This window comes from Argiope bruennichi, chromosome 4, assembly GCF_947563725.1.
Source record: "Argiope bruennichi chromosome 4, qqArgBrue1.1, whole genome shotgun sequence".
Lineage (NCBI taxonomy): Eukaryota > Metazoa > Arthropoda > Arachnida > Araneae > Araneidae > Argiope > Argiope bruennichi.
Window position 1 is genome coordinate 71,913,115 of NC_079154.1, and position 20,374 is coordinate 71,933,488.

A 20,374-nucleotide genomic window follows, 5' to 3' on the forward strand; every position below is an offset into this window, starting at 1 on the left:
GTATATTTGTTTCTATCTGTTTTACACTGCACATGGATATTCATTTTCTTTCTTTCAGCTTGACATTTAATTTAAAAATGTTATTTAGAAAGCAAGTAATTAGGTAGATTTAAAGATTGCAAGATGTTTATTTTGCTTTTAAATGGGGAAAATAATCAAAACGATAAACGGATGAATTTTTGAAGCATAATAATCAAATCTAAGTATGTAAAATATCAAAATGTGGAGGGGGAGAGAGAAACAACCCAGCAATTTTATTGCATTAATAGCTCAGCCACTCGAAAGGCCAATATATGTTTCCAAATATTGGATAAAAATAAGGACTGGAAATTTGAAACATTGGTTTCTCACATTTAAATTAAAAGCTATGAATCTGAAAGGAAAAAGTTTAAACAGGAAAGATAAGGGTATTCAAAGAAATCTGTAAAATGAACCATCGAACACTAAGGTAGCCTAATTGGGCCTTCAGTAAATTTGAGAAGTATTTTTAATTTGAGCAAAGTTCTACTAAATTATGTATTGCTGAAGTTAGGATCAAGGATTAAAGTTTCAGACCAATGTTAGCATGATTTTGGAACTAATATTCTAACAATTTGGTTGGGCTAATGTTCAGGATTAAATTTTATAAAAAATTGCATGTGGATTTTGGAATCTGACATTAAATATAGTGAAATAACTTATCAGGATCTTAAATAATAATCCTATGGTAATTCAGTTATGAAAACTTTGCTTAAAATTTTATTTTAAAAGTTCATTATTTTGAATGTTTGCAAACTAAAATTTTTTTTTCATTTGAATTTATTAAAAATTTACATTTTGTTCGATTGATCAACCTAAACATAGTTTCTCTGTTTCTGTAACATATCAATTCCATACTCGGACACTGGAGTCCCAAGAACCCGAGACAACAGCCATACCATTATCTGGCATACTTAATGAAGTAACTCTGTTCTCATGTCCTGTAAGACAACCTGAAAAAAATAAAATGAATGTTATAAATTTATCCTTATTGATTATATATAATAATTTTCATCTTGAATTGCCGAGGTATACTTTTAGTTATGTAGGCAAACTTTTACTGAGATTCAAATATAGATTAGATTGAAACAAACTAATAAGAAAAATGCGATCCCTTTACTTCTCTCAATCGAGAATGAAACTTATTTTTACTCTTTCTTTACTAATCCGTATATACAAGATATCCCAAAAATGTGGAGAGATGTTTATAACTGTTGCAGTTAAATATGTACTTCCAATGCAAAGTTTCTTTGAAAAAGGCACCCAAATGAATAAAAACATTTTGGCATTTATAGAGGTTAAAAATAGAAAGCTACAAAAAAATTAAAATTTGACACAAACCCCATTGTAAAAACATGTCAGTGAGTAATTTTTATTTATTCAAGTTAAGTATTTATTTATTTTTGCACTCGTTTATAAGCGCAAAATTTTCATTTTTCTATCTAAAGTTTTCTGAGATATTAAATAACAACTTTGTTGACTGGTGTTTGTGTGAGTTATTGCCTTTTTAGGGATAATATGTATATCACGAAGGTTAATATTGTTGCATTTATTAATTCATTAATTTTTAAAAAAATGATCAAATTGCATATTAATTGCAGTACTTAAAAAAACTTGTTCGAAATGAACATCATTGTTGCCTATACGAAGTTGCATTTTTCTAACAATAATTGCTTCATGAGTTTCATTTCATCACTTGCGACATTAAGACAGGTTTTTGAATATGTCTGCTAATATTTGCAGCGTTTACAGAAGACCTGTTTTATACAGAAAAATGTTAAGTAACTCCATAAGTAGATGTCATTTAAATTTAACTGAATATATCGGTCACCATTCAGTATATTATTGTACAAAAAACCACATAACACATAGAAAATTGTTACTATTAATAAACCTCTGTTATGATTTCTTTTCCCCATTTCCAATGATCATTTTGACGATTCATGCTTCCATTTCAATTAAAAGACTTTCATCTGTTATAATGATATTTCTGAGGAAAGAAAGATTTGATTCTACTTCTAAGAAGGGCCCAATTGTAAAATTCTTAGCAATGATCAACTAGCTGTCCATGGAGTTCACGATAGCTATGTGGTTGAAGCTCGATAGCAATTACGTTGAAGTATTCTCTGCATTGGCGTTTTTGGAATGATGAATGCTTAGCTGACTGTTCTACATTAGCAAGAGGATAACTTGAAAAATAAATAAGTTGAAATGTGAATTTCTGTATCACTTATATAACGCCTCCTCCTCAGAAAAGAAAAAAATCCTGTAATTTACAATTTCTAAATCGTTCTGTAAATACATTTTCTAGTAAGATGCTGGATATTCGGAAAATGACATTAGTAATCTTTTGCAACTAGACCAGCATTACGGTTACATGCAGTATAAATAATCAACAGTTCAAAACGTACCTCGTTATTGAAATATATTACTCTTTTGGAAATGCTTACATACAATTATAAGCAAATAATAAATATATATTTTTTGGTTTTTACTATTTTTCTGAGATATCTTCTTAAATGCTCAGCTTCTCTAATTTCGATATTATAAATGTTTATATTGAAATCTGAATTTAATTAATGGTTCCATCTAAATTTGTAAAAAGCCTCTCTAAATTTTAAAATGAGCATACCTCTTTAAATTTTGTAAATAGAAGAGGGGAACTTAATGCGTACATGGATAAATATAAATACATTGTACCCATAGGGTAGAAATGTAATTTCATTTATTAAATTTGAATACCATGAGGGTCATATAATTTTTTTTTATTTGATCATAGAAACCAAAGTATTTTCATATAATTTTATATCCTCATTTAATGAAAATTAGTGGTTGGAAGTCTACATGAAATATCCAGGAAATGAACTCAAGTTCCACTTTTTTTGGACATCCTGCATATATAAATAGAAAAACTTTGTTTTTCTTATTGTGCTTTAAAATCTCTTAATTGTTTTCATTAATTAAATACGAATATATTTTTTGTCATTCATATCATAATATTTTTAATTCCCTTAAGTTTCTTGAAGACTTATTGCTGAATAATATTATATACAGAATAATAGATAAAAATCCTTTTAAGCCCTTTAAATTTAACACGGCTTATCGTATAGCCAGGCTAGTAACATGCACTTATAGTAAAGTAAATGTGCTAAATTTATTGAAATAGATTACAACGCCCTTAGCAGGGAAATAAGGAAATTAGAAAAACAACTTTAAAAAATTGGCGAAAGAGTCAATCTGAAAAATATACTCTAGTAAAAATAGTGGAAAAGGTTTCTAATATTCTAAAATTGGTTGGGATATATGGAATTAAAATTATAAATTTTTTGTGATTTAAGAAAGGACTAAAAATTTTTTAATGTATTCTTCGGTCTCCCCTCCTCCTACTGAGTGCGTTTTTAAGATTTCTTTTATTATTATTTTTGTTTTCTTTGTTACTTAACTCGGAAAAACTGTATGGCAATACCGGAGAATACGTTTTTTACTTTAGGGGGACTTTACCGATCAACCGTACACACACACACACAAAGGAATAAAATAATTCTGATTTTTATATATTATTTGTTAAAAATTTTGAATATCAAAAATAAATCTCAGCTGCTGTTTTTAGTTTAAAAATTATTGTTTTTTTTTTTAGATGTCATGTTTGTGCACTCAACTTATTTTTAACATTTTAAATAGAAGTTGAGGGCACAAATTTGGGATAAATCAGATGCTTATTATGGTTCTTCCATCTTTGAATTAGCCAAGGTTACTGCTATTATATTTATTTTGTATACGTGATTGCTTTCTTTTTAGAGATTAAGAAATTCAAAAGCTGGTACCATTGTGCTTGGCTTTGAGGGTGTCCCAAGTGTGCACCGCTGAGTCATCTGATCCGCACAGAATCACTCTGCCACTTGTGGAGAGTCCGCAGGAGGTAAAGCCGCTTTTGTTGGAGGGCGTCTGGTAAAGCCCTATCTGCTGATCGGCGCGGATGTCGAACAATCGGGACGTTTTGTCGTCGGAACCAGTCCCGAAATAGTACCCGCTGGAATGGAACTACGAAAATAGAACAAGGTTTCATTTTTGAATTTAAGTAACAAGGTTTATTGATAAATTGACTTCCTGTTTTTTATTCTGCTCTTTTTTTCATAATTATTTTTCCATTGATACCTTCTAGAAAATTTTAATATCGAGTTTATTATCACATTAAAAGATCAAAATTATTACATTTTTATCTCAAGTCTATAGATCGCAAATTAGAGAATTACAAATAACTTTAATCCTTAGAAAATATAGAGCCTTTGACAAATGTGGCCTGAGACTTTTTGAAAATTGAACTCATCATAATCGTTAATTATAAAAGTACTTTTTTTAGATAATAATTTTTTTAATAATAATATTAACTGATTTTTAAAAATCCCTTAATTTTGAAAGAGAGGGGAAAAGGAAGAATTGAAGTAACATTAATGTAAATCACTTCAGGGAAGAGGGACGAAGTAAAGTTCAAAATTAGAATCAATGAAATTAATTTTAATTTATAAATTCCAGTTCAATTTAATTCCTATATTAAATGTAGATTCCTTATATAATAACAATACAACATAGCATATTATCTACTCTTGAATAATATACTATACTTATTATTGTACTAATTAGTACTGTATTAGTTAATTGCAAAAGTACATAAAACTCAAAACCCTGCATCCACAAATTTAGGATTCAATTAAATGAATGAAATTAAAAAATGCGTTTCTATAATTTAAAGGCGAGATAAATTTTAAAATTATTTCATTTCTCAATATAGGAAAAAAAATTACATCTTCCTAGTAGCGTAACCGGGGTTATAGGCTCTTGATTGAAGATAATCATAGTAATTTTTTTCAATTTTTACATTGCATTTGAAAATACAAGATGAAATAAACATCTTAATAGTGCTCCCGGGAAATTTATATTCCCTTGCAGTGGCATAGAGACTGTCGGTGTCTAAAGGATATAGTTGATGACTAGGGCATCAGTCTTAGGATCTCCAATGGAACAAATCACGATATTTTCTTAGGGGAAATATTGTTACGAATCTGTAATGCTGCTTCCCAGCATAGTTGGTTCCATCATCTGAAAGACCGTTTTACAATCATCTGTATTGGATGGTGTCCGGGTGTCGCGTCGGAGGTCCCAGAGCTTGGCGACGAATTTGGTGATTTTGGCACCAAAATAGATTATACCCGAAACATCGAGAATTTTCCCGATCCGTCCATTGGGAATCGAGATACGCCTCGAACGTTCCTGATTGGTTGAGAGGCTACTAGCCCCGCCTCCTGAGACCTATAAAAGGAGGCTGTCTGCAGCTGCCAAAGTTGAGTAGTCGACGGTGAAGAGTAGTCGGAATCGACGGTAAAGAGCAAGTCTTCCAGAGATTAGCAGAGCAGCGACGGAGTCAAACTAGTGCTGAACTAAGCTGTGCGCTACTGTCTGCAGCAGTCTTGTTGTGTGCACGTCTCGCGGCTGAAGATAATTGTCTTCTCTGTGCTGTATATAGTTGTCGTCTTTGTGCTGCCCTGTGTGCCTTCCTGTAAATAAACGTCGTCGTTTCTTTTTCTACTGCCGCCTGCTGATTGAGCGTTCTCCACACCATATCACTTCCACTATCCAAATGAACCCGGAAATTTCGTAACCTTTTGGTGTCAGGAGTGGGGTAGTGGTCAACAGTGTATGGTGAAAACGAGATCTCAGGCTACGGTGGCTGATAGGGGCAATGGTGAGTTACTGGCTCTGTTGGCTGATATGAAGAAATCTATGGAAGCTGGACAAGAGGAGATGAAGAAAGCAATGAAAACCTTTACGGAAGAAATGAAAGCCGGATATGAAGAAATGAAGAGTGAATTAATGAAAGGCCTTTCATCGTGGAAAGAAATTTTAGAAGATAAAGTTAAGAAAATTGAAGGCATCCCAGTTATCACATAAGAAATTGAAGGAAGCAGCGAAAGCCAAGTAGAAGAAAAGACTGAAGATCGAATGGAGACCGGTGTCACCGAAAAGGAGCTTAGCCATCCTGAGGATGAACCGAAATTTAATAGGGAGAGGAACGAACAGGGAGAATGTCAAATAATTGCGGAACTGAAACAGTCTTCTCCGAATGAGTCCCCTGAAGTGGAACCGAAAGTGCAGGCGCTTGGGGATGGAGAAGATGGACTTTCTTCGGACGGGTCTGTTCGTGGAGACCCGTGCTCGATGCCTATGGATGCAAGAGTTGATGCGACCCTGTTTGGATTGGATTCGTCCCAAAGATTAAAGGAACTACCTCTCTGCAAGCCTCTTGGTATCTTCTGGCATATTGACACGGAAGAAGACTACGTGGCTGGAATCGCTGATCCCTGCAGTCACGGTCTCAATTTCCTCCAAGAATTCGGATTTGCTGTGGATTTTTCGAGGAGTGTCATGCAAATAGGAGCCGATGAATCTGCTGTGTACCCGGTCAAGTTGTGTCATTGCAGAAGAGCCCTTCCCGTAAAGGCAGATGTCCTCTTCAGAAGATCCAGTGTGGAGAGCTGCGTACAATTCTCAAGTGTCGAGAATGAACCGAGAATAGGCGGAGATATTCCCGCGGAAGCTTTGGCGATGAAGGCGAATACCTGGCTTTCGAGTGGACTTCAGAAGGCACCATTGGATCATCCTGATATACGATTGGTTCGATGGAAGACGTTTAGTGACCAACCGACCAGCCTGGCAAAAATTCATTCCGGAAGAATCTACTACGATCCAGCGTTTCGCTCCATGGGACACATTGCATTTTAAGAAGAGAAATCAAGTCTGGGTGTACCATCCGAAATGACGAAGAGGTCCGTGTCAAAAGCATTGAGAAGGTTCGGATGGATCGTTAGTCGCCGCCAAATTAGTGAATGATGTCATCTTCAAAAGTGCGGAAGTCGTCAAACGCATAAACATCATCAGATCATTCGGAAGCCTACGCCAGCTGCTGGATTGAAGTGGGACTGCCCGGGACGTGCAGTCCTTAGGAGGGGGACAATGTTACGAATATGTAATGCTGCTTCCCAGCATAGTTGGTTCCATCATCAGAAAGACCGTTTTACAATCATCTGTATTGGACGGAGTCCGGGTGTCGCGTCGGTCCCAGAGCTTGGCGACCATTTGGCGACGAATTTGGTAACTTTGGCACCAAAATAGATTATACCCGAAACATCGAGAATTTTCCCGATCCGTCCATTGGGAACCGAGATACGCCTCGAACGTTCCTGATTGGTTGAGAGGCTTCTAGCCCCGCCTCCTGGGACCTATAAAAGGAGGCGGTCTGCAGCTGCCAGAGTAGAGTAGTCGGAATCGACGGTGAAGAGTAGTCGGAATCGATGGGGAGAGTAGTCGGAATCGACGGTAAAGAGCAAATCTTCCAGAGATTAGAAGAACAGCGACATAATCAAGCTAGTGCTGATCTAAGCTGTGCGCTACTGTCTGCAGTAGAGGCTTGTTGTGTGTTGCTGTGTGCACGTCTCGCGGCTGAAGATAATTGTCTTTTCTATGCTGTATATAGTTTTCGTCTTTGTGCTGTCCTGTGTGTCTTCGTGTAAATAAACGTCGTTGTTTCTTTTTCTACTGCCGCCTGCTGATTGAGCGTTCTCCACACCATATCACTTCCACTATCCAAACGAACCCGGAAATTTCGTAACAATATTATAAGGGTACGAAATAAACGATGCCACTTTTTTTTTCTACGTCACTGCTTCTTTGCATTCTTTTCCGCGTCGCTAAGCCACTACGTGAACCTTACATCAAACCCTTTAATTCGTTTTTTTTTTTATCGTGTATTTTGATTTACTGTTAATCAGATTTTCTTCCTTTTTCTCGTATCTTTTATGGAATACCCCTTTTGCGTGTGTAGCATGGAAGTTTGGAGAAGAAAGTGCAATCCATAACATCTGATTAAAGACCACCACATGTTTTCGTAGCTAGGAATCCTTTGATTTCTTTATAATTGGCTTAAATAAATATGCAGTAAAAACAAAACCTAATTCAATTAAACCGTACCAACGCACACCGGATATTCAACAAATTACGTAGTTTAATATTCAACAACATTGGTTCGAAACTAATGTCCACCCTCTTCCTATAGCTCTTACTACGTCCATCTCATAATTCCCAATGAATAACATTCTTGTCATTTCAAAATGGGACATTAATATAACTAAACTAAATTCATCTTTTTGAGAAAATGAATTCACAGGTATTGAAAAGTATGAAGAAAATATGGAGAAAAAGACATACTTACACAAACAGAGTTGACATCTGATTCATGACCCCAAAACGTTTGTTTGCATTCACCGTCTCGAATATCCCATAGCTATACAAAGTCAAAAGAAATCTCAAATCGTGATTGGAATACAAGAGTTGATTTAAGCATGTTGGCATAGCTGCCTTTCAATCAAATACACTAAAGAGAGGTTCGGATATATTATTGGTGCTAAATGTATGACTTCGTAGGATTTTAATTGTTTTAAAAAAAGCATTACTTATCAAGTAGTGCATGTTTGGATATATTGAAAGATCCTTCATATTATTTGTTATTTACACATCTTTATTTATTAGAATAAAAATAACAGAGAAATAAATAAATATCTATACGTAGTATAAAATGAAGTCTCCTGAAAGCGTCTGTATGTTGAAACCCTAAAAATTCGAGAAATACTTAACTAATTTTGGAGATATTTGTACCATTTTGTAGGGCATTTATTGGGGAAGGTTTCAGTACATTGAAGTCATATCAAATTAAAAAAAGGAGTTTTATAATTGCGCTTTTAATTATTTTCCTACTACGATTCGCGCATGCATAAAGCAGCGGTATCTATGCTTCGCACTTATCCGCGCGTGAGCGGAAATCTCAAACTTTGCATGTGCAAATAGCAAGAGCTGTGGTATTCATATGCGATACATTTCTTTGTTTACGTCTGATTTAAACATCGATTCAAATCTTATTATCCTCAAATGAAGGAAATTCAACCTTGGCTGCAACACATTAAATGCCAAAATGCTTCGTTTGTTGCAATATAATGAAAATATAGAGGGAAGAAACATTAGGTTAGTGAATATCAGAGAAAATATGTCCACACTTTCTTCAAAGGACAGTCTTCTGCTGAGCGAAGTTACCATTCCTCTTCAAATCCCACTGCAATTGAATTACAGAGACAGAATGAATCTCGCCTGTCTGCTGACAGAGAAAGACATTTAAATTTGAGACACAGGAGAAAAAGTGAAAGAACAAACGTTCCTGATATTTGGTCCGAAAAGGAATACCCCGCTCTGAATTTCGATCCATGTGTGGATTACAGAAATGATGTCTCGGTTTCAGAGGAACAATGTCTATAGTCTGTCCATATTGTTCAGCTTTAGGAACAGCTTTGATATACAACCATTTTCGCCAAAAAAAATTTATTGCCAAATTTTAGCAAAATGGCCGAATTTGGTGAGAACAGTTGCAATAGGGTAATTGTAGCAAAAGCGCCACTGAAAAATTTCCAACCTTGCAAGGTGCAAAATGACTGTATATAAAAGCTTAGCCCAGCTTTAAAATGGAAAGATGAATCAAAAGGCATGTGTTGTTTACAAGGGAAAATTGAAACCACTTTAGCAGTCTAAATATGGAGCAGCATTGATATACCGTCATTTTCACCCAAAAAATAGTTTATCGCCAAATTTTAGTGAAATAGTTGAATGTGTCGCGAACGCCAGTAATAGGTTTCCAATCTTAAGGCTCCGAGGAACGCTGCAGCAAATTAACGAAAATATAGAAAAAAAAAAAAAGTCAATAAATGCAATAAAATGAAATGCATGAAAAAAAATTTAATCGAAAATAAGGAAAGTAAGCAGAAGAAGTATATGCACCAGGAAAAAAATCAAGGGAAATGAACGGGAAAGATCGAAATACAGTAGAATGCAGTAACATAAAAAAATGGCGGCCATGTAACCTCAAACAAAGAGCAACCGAAAAATTGCCAACCTCGCAAGGCGCCAAATGACTATATATCAAAGCTTAACATAAATATTTCTGAATATGTGCTATAAAAAATTGTTGTGTAGTTATTTTTGATGATTTCTAAATATCCTTTTGATCCCGCGTGATATTCCCATGTCATATCGGATAGAAGCTAGACTTAAGTCTAAAGCTAATTTTTCCACTTAGATGTTATGCCACGGGCAACGCTGTGCGGGTACTGCTAGTATATAATATATTTTGAATTCAATATAATTATTAATTTTAAAAGAGAGTCTTACTTTTAATTAAAAAAGGAATAAGCTAAACTGACATCAGACGCTATTGTCACTTTTAATATTGTTAACATAAAGAATTTATAAGCCACCACGGCATTAATGTAACTAATACTCTAGTCACTATAGTAATCATTATTTCTGCGGCAAAGTTTTGTCATTCATTTTGCCACTTCAAAGTTTTGTCACTTACCTTAATGCTTCTGTCAACTGAACCAGTCACGAAAGAAGTTTTGTCTGGATGGAGAGACATACTTATAACGTCACCTGCGTGACCATTATACTCCGCATCCTTTACGCCACTTTCCAAATCCCAGAGCATTCTGAAAAAAGTTTTTACGATTATTTGTTCTAGTCTACGACGTATATATATATAAAAAAAAGTTGCAATTGTTAAAAAAAAAAGTGAACTTGAGATTCTGATAAATTCCCATGTTTCAAACATTTTTGAGTCCGAGAAGCTCATATTTACTTTCTTATTTACGAAGTATGAAGTATAGTAATCGTCGAAAAATTCGAGCTTGAGATTTTGACGAGTTTCCACGTATTAAGTCTCCCTTTAGTCGAAAAGCGCATTTTCGACGTTATGTCTGTCTATCTGTGAACACGATAGCACAAAACCCTTTTGAGCTAGGTGACTGAAATTTGATACAAGGAATTAGGATTAAATTTGCAGATTTCTCTCAATTATATAGAAACTTGTGCACTAGCATAAAAACTGTAGATTTCTATTACATTTTGGACCAAATCTGTCAAATGGTTGATCATCTGTCGGCCTGTACTTTCGCATGCATGTAAACACGATAACTCATAAATACAATGATTTAAATAAATAAAATTAGGTACGTTATCACGTGACTATAACTGCAGGTTCGTGTCAAATTTTAATCTCAATCAGATGGCAAAAAGGCATCCAAAATATTGTTATAAACCTGTAACGCTGCTTCCCAGCACGGTTAGTTCTATAACCGAAAAGACCAATTTACATTCATCTGTATAGGATGCTACTCGGGTGTTTTTAGAATAGGTGCTTCCAGAATTTTAACGATCCATCCAATAAGAACTGAGATACACCTGATTGGTCCAGAAGGTTCTAGGCCCGCCTTCCAGGAAATATAAAAGGGCGGCAGTCTCCAGCTGCAAGGAATCGTAGTGATCAACGGAATCGTAACGAGTCTTCGAGAGGATAGCAACGACGAAGTGCCAGCGTTGTGTGGACCCCAAGCTATTGCTGAACTGAGTTGTGTGCCGAGACCTGTTATCTATTGTAGAAGTAGTGTAAATAGATAACAGTAGCAGTGTCAATAGTGTCAGTACTGTGGAGTAACCAATCGTGTAGTAGTGAGTCGGCAGTGGAATACAGCTAAAGCGAGGAGACTGTGAGAATTTCAGCCGTTTGGAGAGACCGCAGAGCGAAGCTCCGAGGATCCTCTCTCCTGCTGGATTCTGTCTGGCCGTTTTGCGTGCTGTGGCCGATAACTACTTGTGGGCTACTGCTTGCTGTAGTGTACTGCTGTGTACTGTCCTATGTTCGTCTCAACTGTGTATATTTGTCGTCTCTGTGTATTCGTATCTTCGTGTTAATAAACGTCGTTGTTGTTTGCTACTGAGGCCTGCTGATTGTGTTTTCACACCATACACCCACTACAAGCGAACCCGGTGATCCGTAACAATATATATTCTCGCGATAGAATCAGTAAAAATGATAGATTAATGTCGAAGATTTTTCATTAACATTTTCGAGTGCATGTTAATGCAATTCAAAATGCAATAACTTAGATAAATAAAATTTTTTATGTAATTCTGTAAATTAAAATTTTATATCCGTATGGTTCAATTTGGTTTTCAATATGACGAGAAGAAGATTATCAAAATGCATACTAGTTTTTTTCCCCTGCAGTACCAAGAACAAAACGTCCAAACGCGACTTTAAGCGAGGATTAGAAAGATGAGGGAGGTTATACTCCGTTTATGTTGTAACTCTTCCGCCTTGCCACAGTCTTCAATTCCTAAGGGCAATAGATATCTTAATAATCATGGTTTTCACGGCCTTATCCAAGGTCCAAAACTTTCATGCATGAAAGAGGAATAAAATCTATGTTAGGAAGTATGCGAAAAAATTTTGAGAAAGCCATATCCGTGGTTTACTAAAGAGTTGCTCTTTATTCACAGAAAGCTGCAAGTTAGTTTCAACATTCTATTATTAATTAATTTTCTTTTAGCTACCAGAATGCAAGTACTCTCAAAGTTTAGATTTTTAACACAATAATCAAGATATCTTGATAATCAAATGGGATGTTGATTCAACTTACATTTTCATGTCAGCAGATCCAGTAATGAGTTTGTTATCGTCTAAAAATCTGCAGCAAGATAGAAAGCCTTCGAAGCCCATCATTTCTCTTCTAATCTTGGCCGTTCCTGTACTGTCTCTGGTATTGACGTCGTAGACGGTACACATATTGTCCATTCCACCACAAGCCACGAAATTACCTGACGGAGAGTAAGACGCTGTCATCACCCAACTCGATTGCAATGGAATAATCCTGACCTTAGGAAACAAAAGCAAATTATATTAACAAATTTTATGGAAAAATCCTAAAAAGAATATGATTTTTTATGTAACAAATACATAAAAAGAATTTTCGTTTATGGCAGGATGTTCAGTTTACGATGTGTTAAATATAGAAGGTCATTAGTAAAAATTTTTAACTACGCGCGTACTCACACACACACACACACACACACACACACACACACACACACACACACACACACACACACACACACACACACAAAGAAGTGTAATAAAGTGTTAAAAATCCCATTTAGTTGGATAAATGACGAAAATATGTATGTAGGTTTTGATGTAATTCGAGGACTATAAAATGTAGAATAATTGGTAATCGATTTATTGGTTTGTTTACAACTTAGCTTGCAGTTCATAATATAATACTGGATAGGCGATGATGTGAACGGAATATTACATGTATGGTAGTGATATTACTAATCTCTCTAAGGCTAAGATTTTAACCAAATCCAAGAGGCAAGAACACTTAACTGGTAATTATCGCAGTTGGAACACTAACTAGTACATGAAGTAGAAATCTCACTTAGTTGCAATACATAGATTAGGTTGCCTTTTTGAAGGACTTTCAAATGATTTGGTATGAATTCGAATTTGTACTCCGCTAAAAGAAAAATCCCCAGCAGCCATCCCACCAAAACAAGAAATTTTTGGATGAAGCTATATCATATATCTTACTATATTTTGTATAAATCTGATCAGCCAGAGGGCATAATCCATAGCTACTGGAAGCCCAAGTATCAGGGACTCAAGATAAAGAAGTGGGACATCTGTTGGAACATCTAGTAGAAGTCTCACTTAATAGCAATAATAAATAGATGCAGGTTGTTTTCTTGAAAGATTTTCAATGAATACTTCTTCAAGGATTTTTCGAATTTGTGCTTTGCTTGAAGAAAAGTCTCAGGCAACCAGTGCAACAACAGGGAGAAATTTTTAGATTAAGTGCATGTCAGTTTGCTATCTCTTAAATAATTCTGATTAATTGCTCAGCTACAGGATAGAATCCATAATCTTCTTCCAATTGTCACGCATTCCTCAAATATACCATACCTTAACCTATTAGGCCGTTGTTTGTTATTACAAAAGTTCTTTGAATTGGCAGCTACGATCATAATTCTATAATTTAAAACGATGCAAGAAACGATTCTCAGTCGTGGTTGAACTTATTGTAAATGTCACTGATATTAAGAAAAAACTTACGCTAGTTTGAAATCTATTTTTAAAAAAAAAAATCTACCTAATCCAACAATGCGTGGAATAATCAATTAACACCAGCTTCTCTTTATTTTGGAACAAGAATCTGAAAGTGTATTACTGCGAATTTCACCTTTTAAGAACGGAATCGGGCTCATGTTCCAATCCAATTTTTTTTTTTTTTGTTTCTTTTGATGTCTGCGAACAACCCTCTGAGTTTATAATCACATAACTGAATTCTTGTTCAATATTAAGGGAGAATACAATATATAAGAGATCACACATGAACATATTCGAATATGTCATTTTGTGGATGTTTTTAAAATTTTTGTCACTTTAATAAATCAGGTGAAGATGATTATATTTATATATGAGAATCACAAATTTGTTATTAATAACATCTCAATAAAAGCCATTGAAACGGATAACATATGCGTTATCTGGTTTCGCTGAGTTCGGTTTAAAATGTTCATGATGTTTGAAATCAACGAATTTTCCTGCTATGTCATACATAAATCGATACGTTATTGTTTAAAAGAAATGCAGTAAAAATATTTTTTCGAAAAATCATTTCATTAGTATACTAAAAAGTAGAACTTTTCTATTTATATTGTTCATTCTTTAACAAAACATACAGCATTTAAAAACATTAACACTTCAAGAAGTGAGAAAAAAATAGATTATAAAATTCTATTTTTATAAACCTAAAGCAACGTACATTAATGTGCTTGAAATAATTATTTATTTTATTGAGAATTATCAGAAGTGTTTTATGATGTGCTTTGAAGATTTAGAAAGGATTGATGCCATAAGTATCATCCTTTCAATTCCATTGACTGATCATGGTTCAAAATTAGATGGTCCATCTCAGAATATTCAGGAAAAAAACTGAGCATCAATCTAATTTACTTTTATTTAGAAATTTTTTTTTCAAATTAATGCACCTTTGATAAAAAAAAACCATCTATAAAAATAATTCAGAAATAAAGAATTGCAATCAATCTGCAAATATTTTATAAATAAATTCTGAGTAAAAATAGCATTTCAAGCTTATGATGAATTGCGCCTTAAAATAGTTCCTATGAAGTTTCAGAACAAAATATTAATTTATTTAAATTGAACCTAATCAGATGATTGTTTCACTTCTCAAACAATGTATGTGAAGGAAACTATTTTTTACAAAGAAAATCCTATATTAAGAAATCATGAAATACAAAATTGCAATCAACCGTCAATATTTGATTAACAAATTATGAGTCAGGACAACATCCAAAGCTAATATAATTAGATTTCGTCTCAAAATAGCTGCATTGTAACTTCAAAGAAAATATTAGTCTAAGGAAACTGAATTAATGAGGCGGTTGCTTCACTTCTCAAATAAAAAATGTTCTGGAAACATCTTTTAGAAAGAAAAACATTATAGAAATTGAAAGCAGAGAATTGCCATCAGCATATCGTAATTCTATTATTAAATACGAATTAAAGCAAAATTTAAACGTAAAGAAATGGAATTCTACACTGCCTTTAAATTTTTAAAAGCATAATAAAAGATTAAAATATTTAAAAAAGAAATAGAACTGAAGGATGTTTTTTTCTAATTGAAATTGTTAATTGACACAACAATGTAACATTTGTATACAATCATTAATTTCTGAATTAAATAGATTTTCGGTAGGCACTAATTAATTCCCATTTGTTATATCTTGATTATTATTTAAAACACACTGAAATAATTTCTATGGACATTTCTTTAAGGATCAAAATATCTTTATAAATTTTGGAATCATAAACTGCTATTTGGTAACTTGAATACATACTTTATTTCCCGTCCAAGTATCCCAAATAATGAGTTTTCCATCTAGAGAACCTGATACCAGATGCCTGCAAAAAAAAAAAAAAAAATCTATTAAGAAATTCATAGGATAAATTGATAATTAACTGGGGAGAAAAATTATGCATTTTATTATCCAAAATGCGTAAGAATTATTCAGAAGGATTTTAAAAAATAAGGACAAACTATTGTTTTCAGTTGTATTAATTATCTTCTGCAACTGGAAACAATGGATTTGCCCCTATTTAGAAGACAATTACTAAAATTGAAGGCTGATGAAATAAATAATGGAAATAGAATGGTTTAAATAATAAAATGCTTTAGCAAATGAAAATCTGGTATTAATTTATAGAAAAGACGATTCTAGTTATTAGTATGTAAAAAGCTAGAAGCGATCACATTATTGATTAACAGCCTATTACGTAAATTTGCGCTTCCAAAGTCTATTAAAAAAGTCCTTTTAAGTCCAGAATTCAATTACATAAAATATCAATTATTTGCACTTAAAACAATATTTTACTCAAAATATAAATAATTCTTAAAATATATTAATAACTTTGAAATATATTTTAGATTCATCGTAAGAGCTATTTATCTTGAACTAATCATCAAACTTCTGAATTTTTTTTTCATATTTATTAATTTTAGAGAACATTAAAGAAGTCTTAATATGATCTAGTAAAAATATCTGCTCATTGTTCAACGATCCATTAATGCCCAACGACCTACTCATTGAACAATTACTTTCTTTTTTTACAGTCTAAGAAATCAATTTGTATTCCCACATTTCTAAAGAATTTTGAACCAGTGTATACCATCTTTTATCTGTACAATCGGTTTTTTTTTCTGTTAATTATTTTTGAAATAATATATATGAAATTCCAAATTTTTATTTTTTATTTTTGAATATTTTACTATATTTTAAAAACATTTTTAATATATAGCCATAAAAATTCTTAAAAATAACCTTTTACTAATTTTTTTAATGATTTTTTAAGAATGAAAAATAAAGTAAAAAATAAATCTTTTTCAGAATTTAATTTTAATTAGCAAATATCTTAATCTTAATGTTTTCAACAGAATTAAAAAATATAAGAGATTTTGTGCTTTGAACCGGACGCTTCTGAATTAATTATAGTTAAATACATCAATAGAAATTGCTGAAAACAATTACAATTTTTTTTTACTGTAATTTTCTCTCATAATAAGCATGAAAAGAGAATGTATTGAAATCATTAAAAAAATGATTTTGAATATTGCATGATTTTATGCTTTAAATCTCATGAATGCGAAACAGAATAATATCCATGAAACAATAGTTCGAAACCGTAAATAGTTTTCCCAGTTCTATCTCAACTATTCATATTAATGCTGATTCAATTTTCACCCAAAGTTATCAATCTTACCTGTTATCACCGCAGTAATGCACTGCTGTTACTTTGGAGAGGTGTCCCTTTAGTATCTTTTTCGTTCGCAGTGGAATTTTGGGTATATCTGACATGTCTCCGCAAACATCTTCTATAGTTTTGTCTGCAGCTCCAACCTGGGCTTTCTAGAACAAGAATCTGCAACCGGTTAGTATTATTTACATATAAAAAAAAAATCATTGGGAAAACAGTTTCGGATCTTGACAACAAGAGCACTTTATTAATATAATCGAGAATTTAATCTTTATTCCTAGTATTTATGTCAAATAAATATCCAATGCAAATTAATTGTTGATATAACTCCGCCTTTGCTTAGTCAATGACTGGAAAAAGGCGAATTCAAATATTATGTAATGTATTCTTTTTTAAATTCATTATCTTTCAAAGTAAGGAAATGGGATTAGTTGAGATACAGCAAATGTTCCATTTCCGCATGAAATATTTACATTTTAATTGTTTGCATTATATTTGCAATATTTGCAAATATTTACTCCAGATCTAAACCAGATTTTAAGGTTGTAAAAATTATAGAAATAATTTTCCCTTTGCTCTACAGATGAATCTCCCAACGTTTGTCTCGCAATGCCTCTTCTCTTCGATTTCTCCCCTAGGGGCTGCAGTGGTCTGGTGGAAAGTCTCGACTTTGGAACCGAGGGGTTTTAGGTTGGAGACCCGATTTCTCCGAAGAATCATCGTGTTAGCGAGTCTGGTGCAGATTAAATCCGTTTTGGCCACACGTCCTCCCGCTGGTATGGTGTGAAGGTTTGAAGAGGGTGGGTGCCAACTCAAGTGTCGCCCTCGGTTTAAAATTACGCGGTCCGCCCCAAAATAGTCCTAGTGTTGCTCTAAAAACGGGGTGTTAATATAATTAAACTAAACCATTCCTCCCCTTCCTTCCCTCTTAAATTGCTTGGAGTAGTGTAGACGGTGAGAAATATAAAATTTAATATACCTAAATCTGAGGGTTTCAATACACTATGAAAAAGGAAATCATGTTGGTTCCAATAAAGAAGTGTAAGCTATAAGAAAACATTAGTGAAGGAAGGGATTTAAAAACAGGGTAAAACTGTATTACCTTCATCTCTGGAGAATTCTATATTTTTCTTTATATAATTCCCACTTTTCTTTTGGAGAATAAAAAAAAAAAAAAAAAAAAAAGTAAACATCTCAAACAATTACATATTCAGTTAAGATATATTACTAGTGATGTTCAGACGATAAATATCTGATTTATGTGGGATTACGCTTAATGTATATCAATTATAATCAAGATTAGCATTAACTCTTCTGCAATATAAATAGTGCCACATTTTTTAATAACTGTCCATTGGCATAAATAAACACATATTCATATATTGACACACACATATTGACATAAATAAAACATATTCAGGATACACGATAATTTTTAAAAATTTAATACAGCTGATAATAATTGTAATTAATTGACATATGAAAAAATTGAAACTAAAATAATAATATTTTTAGCAAATAATATAGAGTTCCAAAAGATTATTTTTCAAATAGAAAATAGAAACTTAGGAAATAGAAACTTGTCTTCGGATTATAATTTGAAAAAAAAAAAGTTAAAGAGTGACAATAAAAAAAATGATGCAGTTTTTTGAGTCCAAATATTAGTATAAGTTTATCAATGTTAGAATAAAGACATTACTTAATACTTTTGTATTCTAAATACAGAAATATATATAAAATAAAAAGCCATCTGATATTGATTTATCAGATGGCTTTTTTAATAAGTTCAAAAAATAATTAGGATTTTTTGTGCAGATTTTTAGTTACTATCTACCGCCTATCTCGACTTTGATTTATTGCTAATCATAGAGTGAATTTAAGATTCCGTTCATTTCATAAGCGCACGCTAAGTAATGATTTAATTATTTATATAATTACCCATCCCATATTTTGGAAATGTTAAAAATATTTCATACCTACTGCAAATTGTTTAAAAAGAAATTCATATAAATCGTGAACCCATAATTTTTATCATAAAATCTATAAATTTGTTAATATATGCGATTTTGGTTGAAAATTCTGAAAATACATAACAATTGACAAATGCATTTATTTTTTGAAAAGTTGATGGTCTTTTGTCAATAAATATTCACCAATATTGCAAAAAAATGACAAGATGTACAATGTTCTGTACTCTCCTACAGAACATTACAAGAATAAGATAAACATTTGATATGCTAGAAAATATTATTTATTATAATCATAAAAAGCAAAAAACAGCAAACATTTTGTGATCCGAGGCAGTGCATGCCGAGACTTCCCCTCTCTTTTAATAATTTAATGATTTCATGTTTCAATAAGTGTTTAATTTAATTAATATGTTAATCATTTATATTAATTTTATTATATATATATATATAATGGTATTTTAAAATTTTATTTAATCCTAATTAATTTCCTAATTTTTTAGCCTAATTCAGCCCATGTCAAAATCATTCTAAAATATTCTCTTATTTCCTGGTCCTATTCTACTTTTTTATTTAATTAATTCAACTGAAGCTTTGTAAAAATAATTGCGTCAGCGGTTCCCATGTGCCGAGTGAAGGGATAGAGAATCGCTGATGTAAACAGATTCTTCTAAAGGATCCCTCTATTTCCCTTGTCAGAGTCGACACGTGTGAGAAATTCCAATCAAATCGACACGTGTCAGAAATCTCATGTTATATAAGACTAGGGATAGTTATTTTTTTGCTTTTGCCTAATCTGTTGCTAGGAGCGGACGTGTTTTGTTGTAAATAAATTGTGCTTTCCCGGGATGGATTAAAGCGAACTTAAAAATGCAAAGTGTCTTCTCTATCGTCGAACTTCCATCTGATTTCAAAAAATTATATATATATAAATTGAAAAAGGTACATTTTAGTGATTTGATTGGTCATAACAGCAATAGTATCTTCGGTAATATTCTAAATCTTTATAAAGATAATTTAACCAGGAACGTAATTTAATTATCTTTATTTTTTAAGTTATAGTTAAATAATCAAAATAAAGAAGTGCATTTTGCTTGAGTTCAAAAGACATAGTTTTTCTTCA

General features: G+C 32.8%; 1 protein-coding gene across 1 annotated transcript in view; it reads right to left on the bottom strand.

The window, feature by feature from the left end:
- Positions 1 to 86: 86 nt before the first annotated feature.
- LOC129967104 (guanine nucleotide-binding protein subunit beta-2-like) overlaps positions 87 to 20,374 on the bottom strand; it is a 73,664-nt gene continuing 53,376 nt past the window's right edge. Inside the window, exons 3-9 of the mRNA XM_056081776.1 lie at positions 17,291 to 17,436; positions 15,871 to 15,934; positions 12,588 to 12,823; positions 10,469 to 10,598; positions 8,282 to 8,353; positions 3,843 to 4,059; positions 87 to 971 (exon numbers count right to left, since the gene is read on the bottom strand). Of these exons, the coding sequence (XP_055937751.1) occupies positions 865 to 971; positions 3,843 to 4,059; positions 8,282 to 8,353; positions 10,469 to 10,598; positions 12,588 to 12,823; positions 15,871 to 15,934; positions 17,291 to 17,436 (972 nt within the window). The 3' untranslated portion in view covers positions 87 to 864. The remainder of the gene's footprint in view (positions 972 to 3,842; positions 4,060 to 8,281; positions 8,354 to 10,468; positions 10,599 to 12,587; positions 12,824 to 15,870; positions 15,935 to 17,290; positions 17,437 to 20,374) is intronic.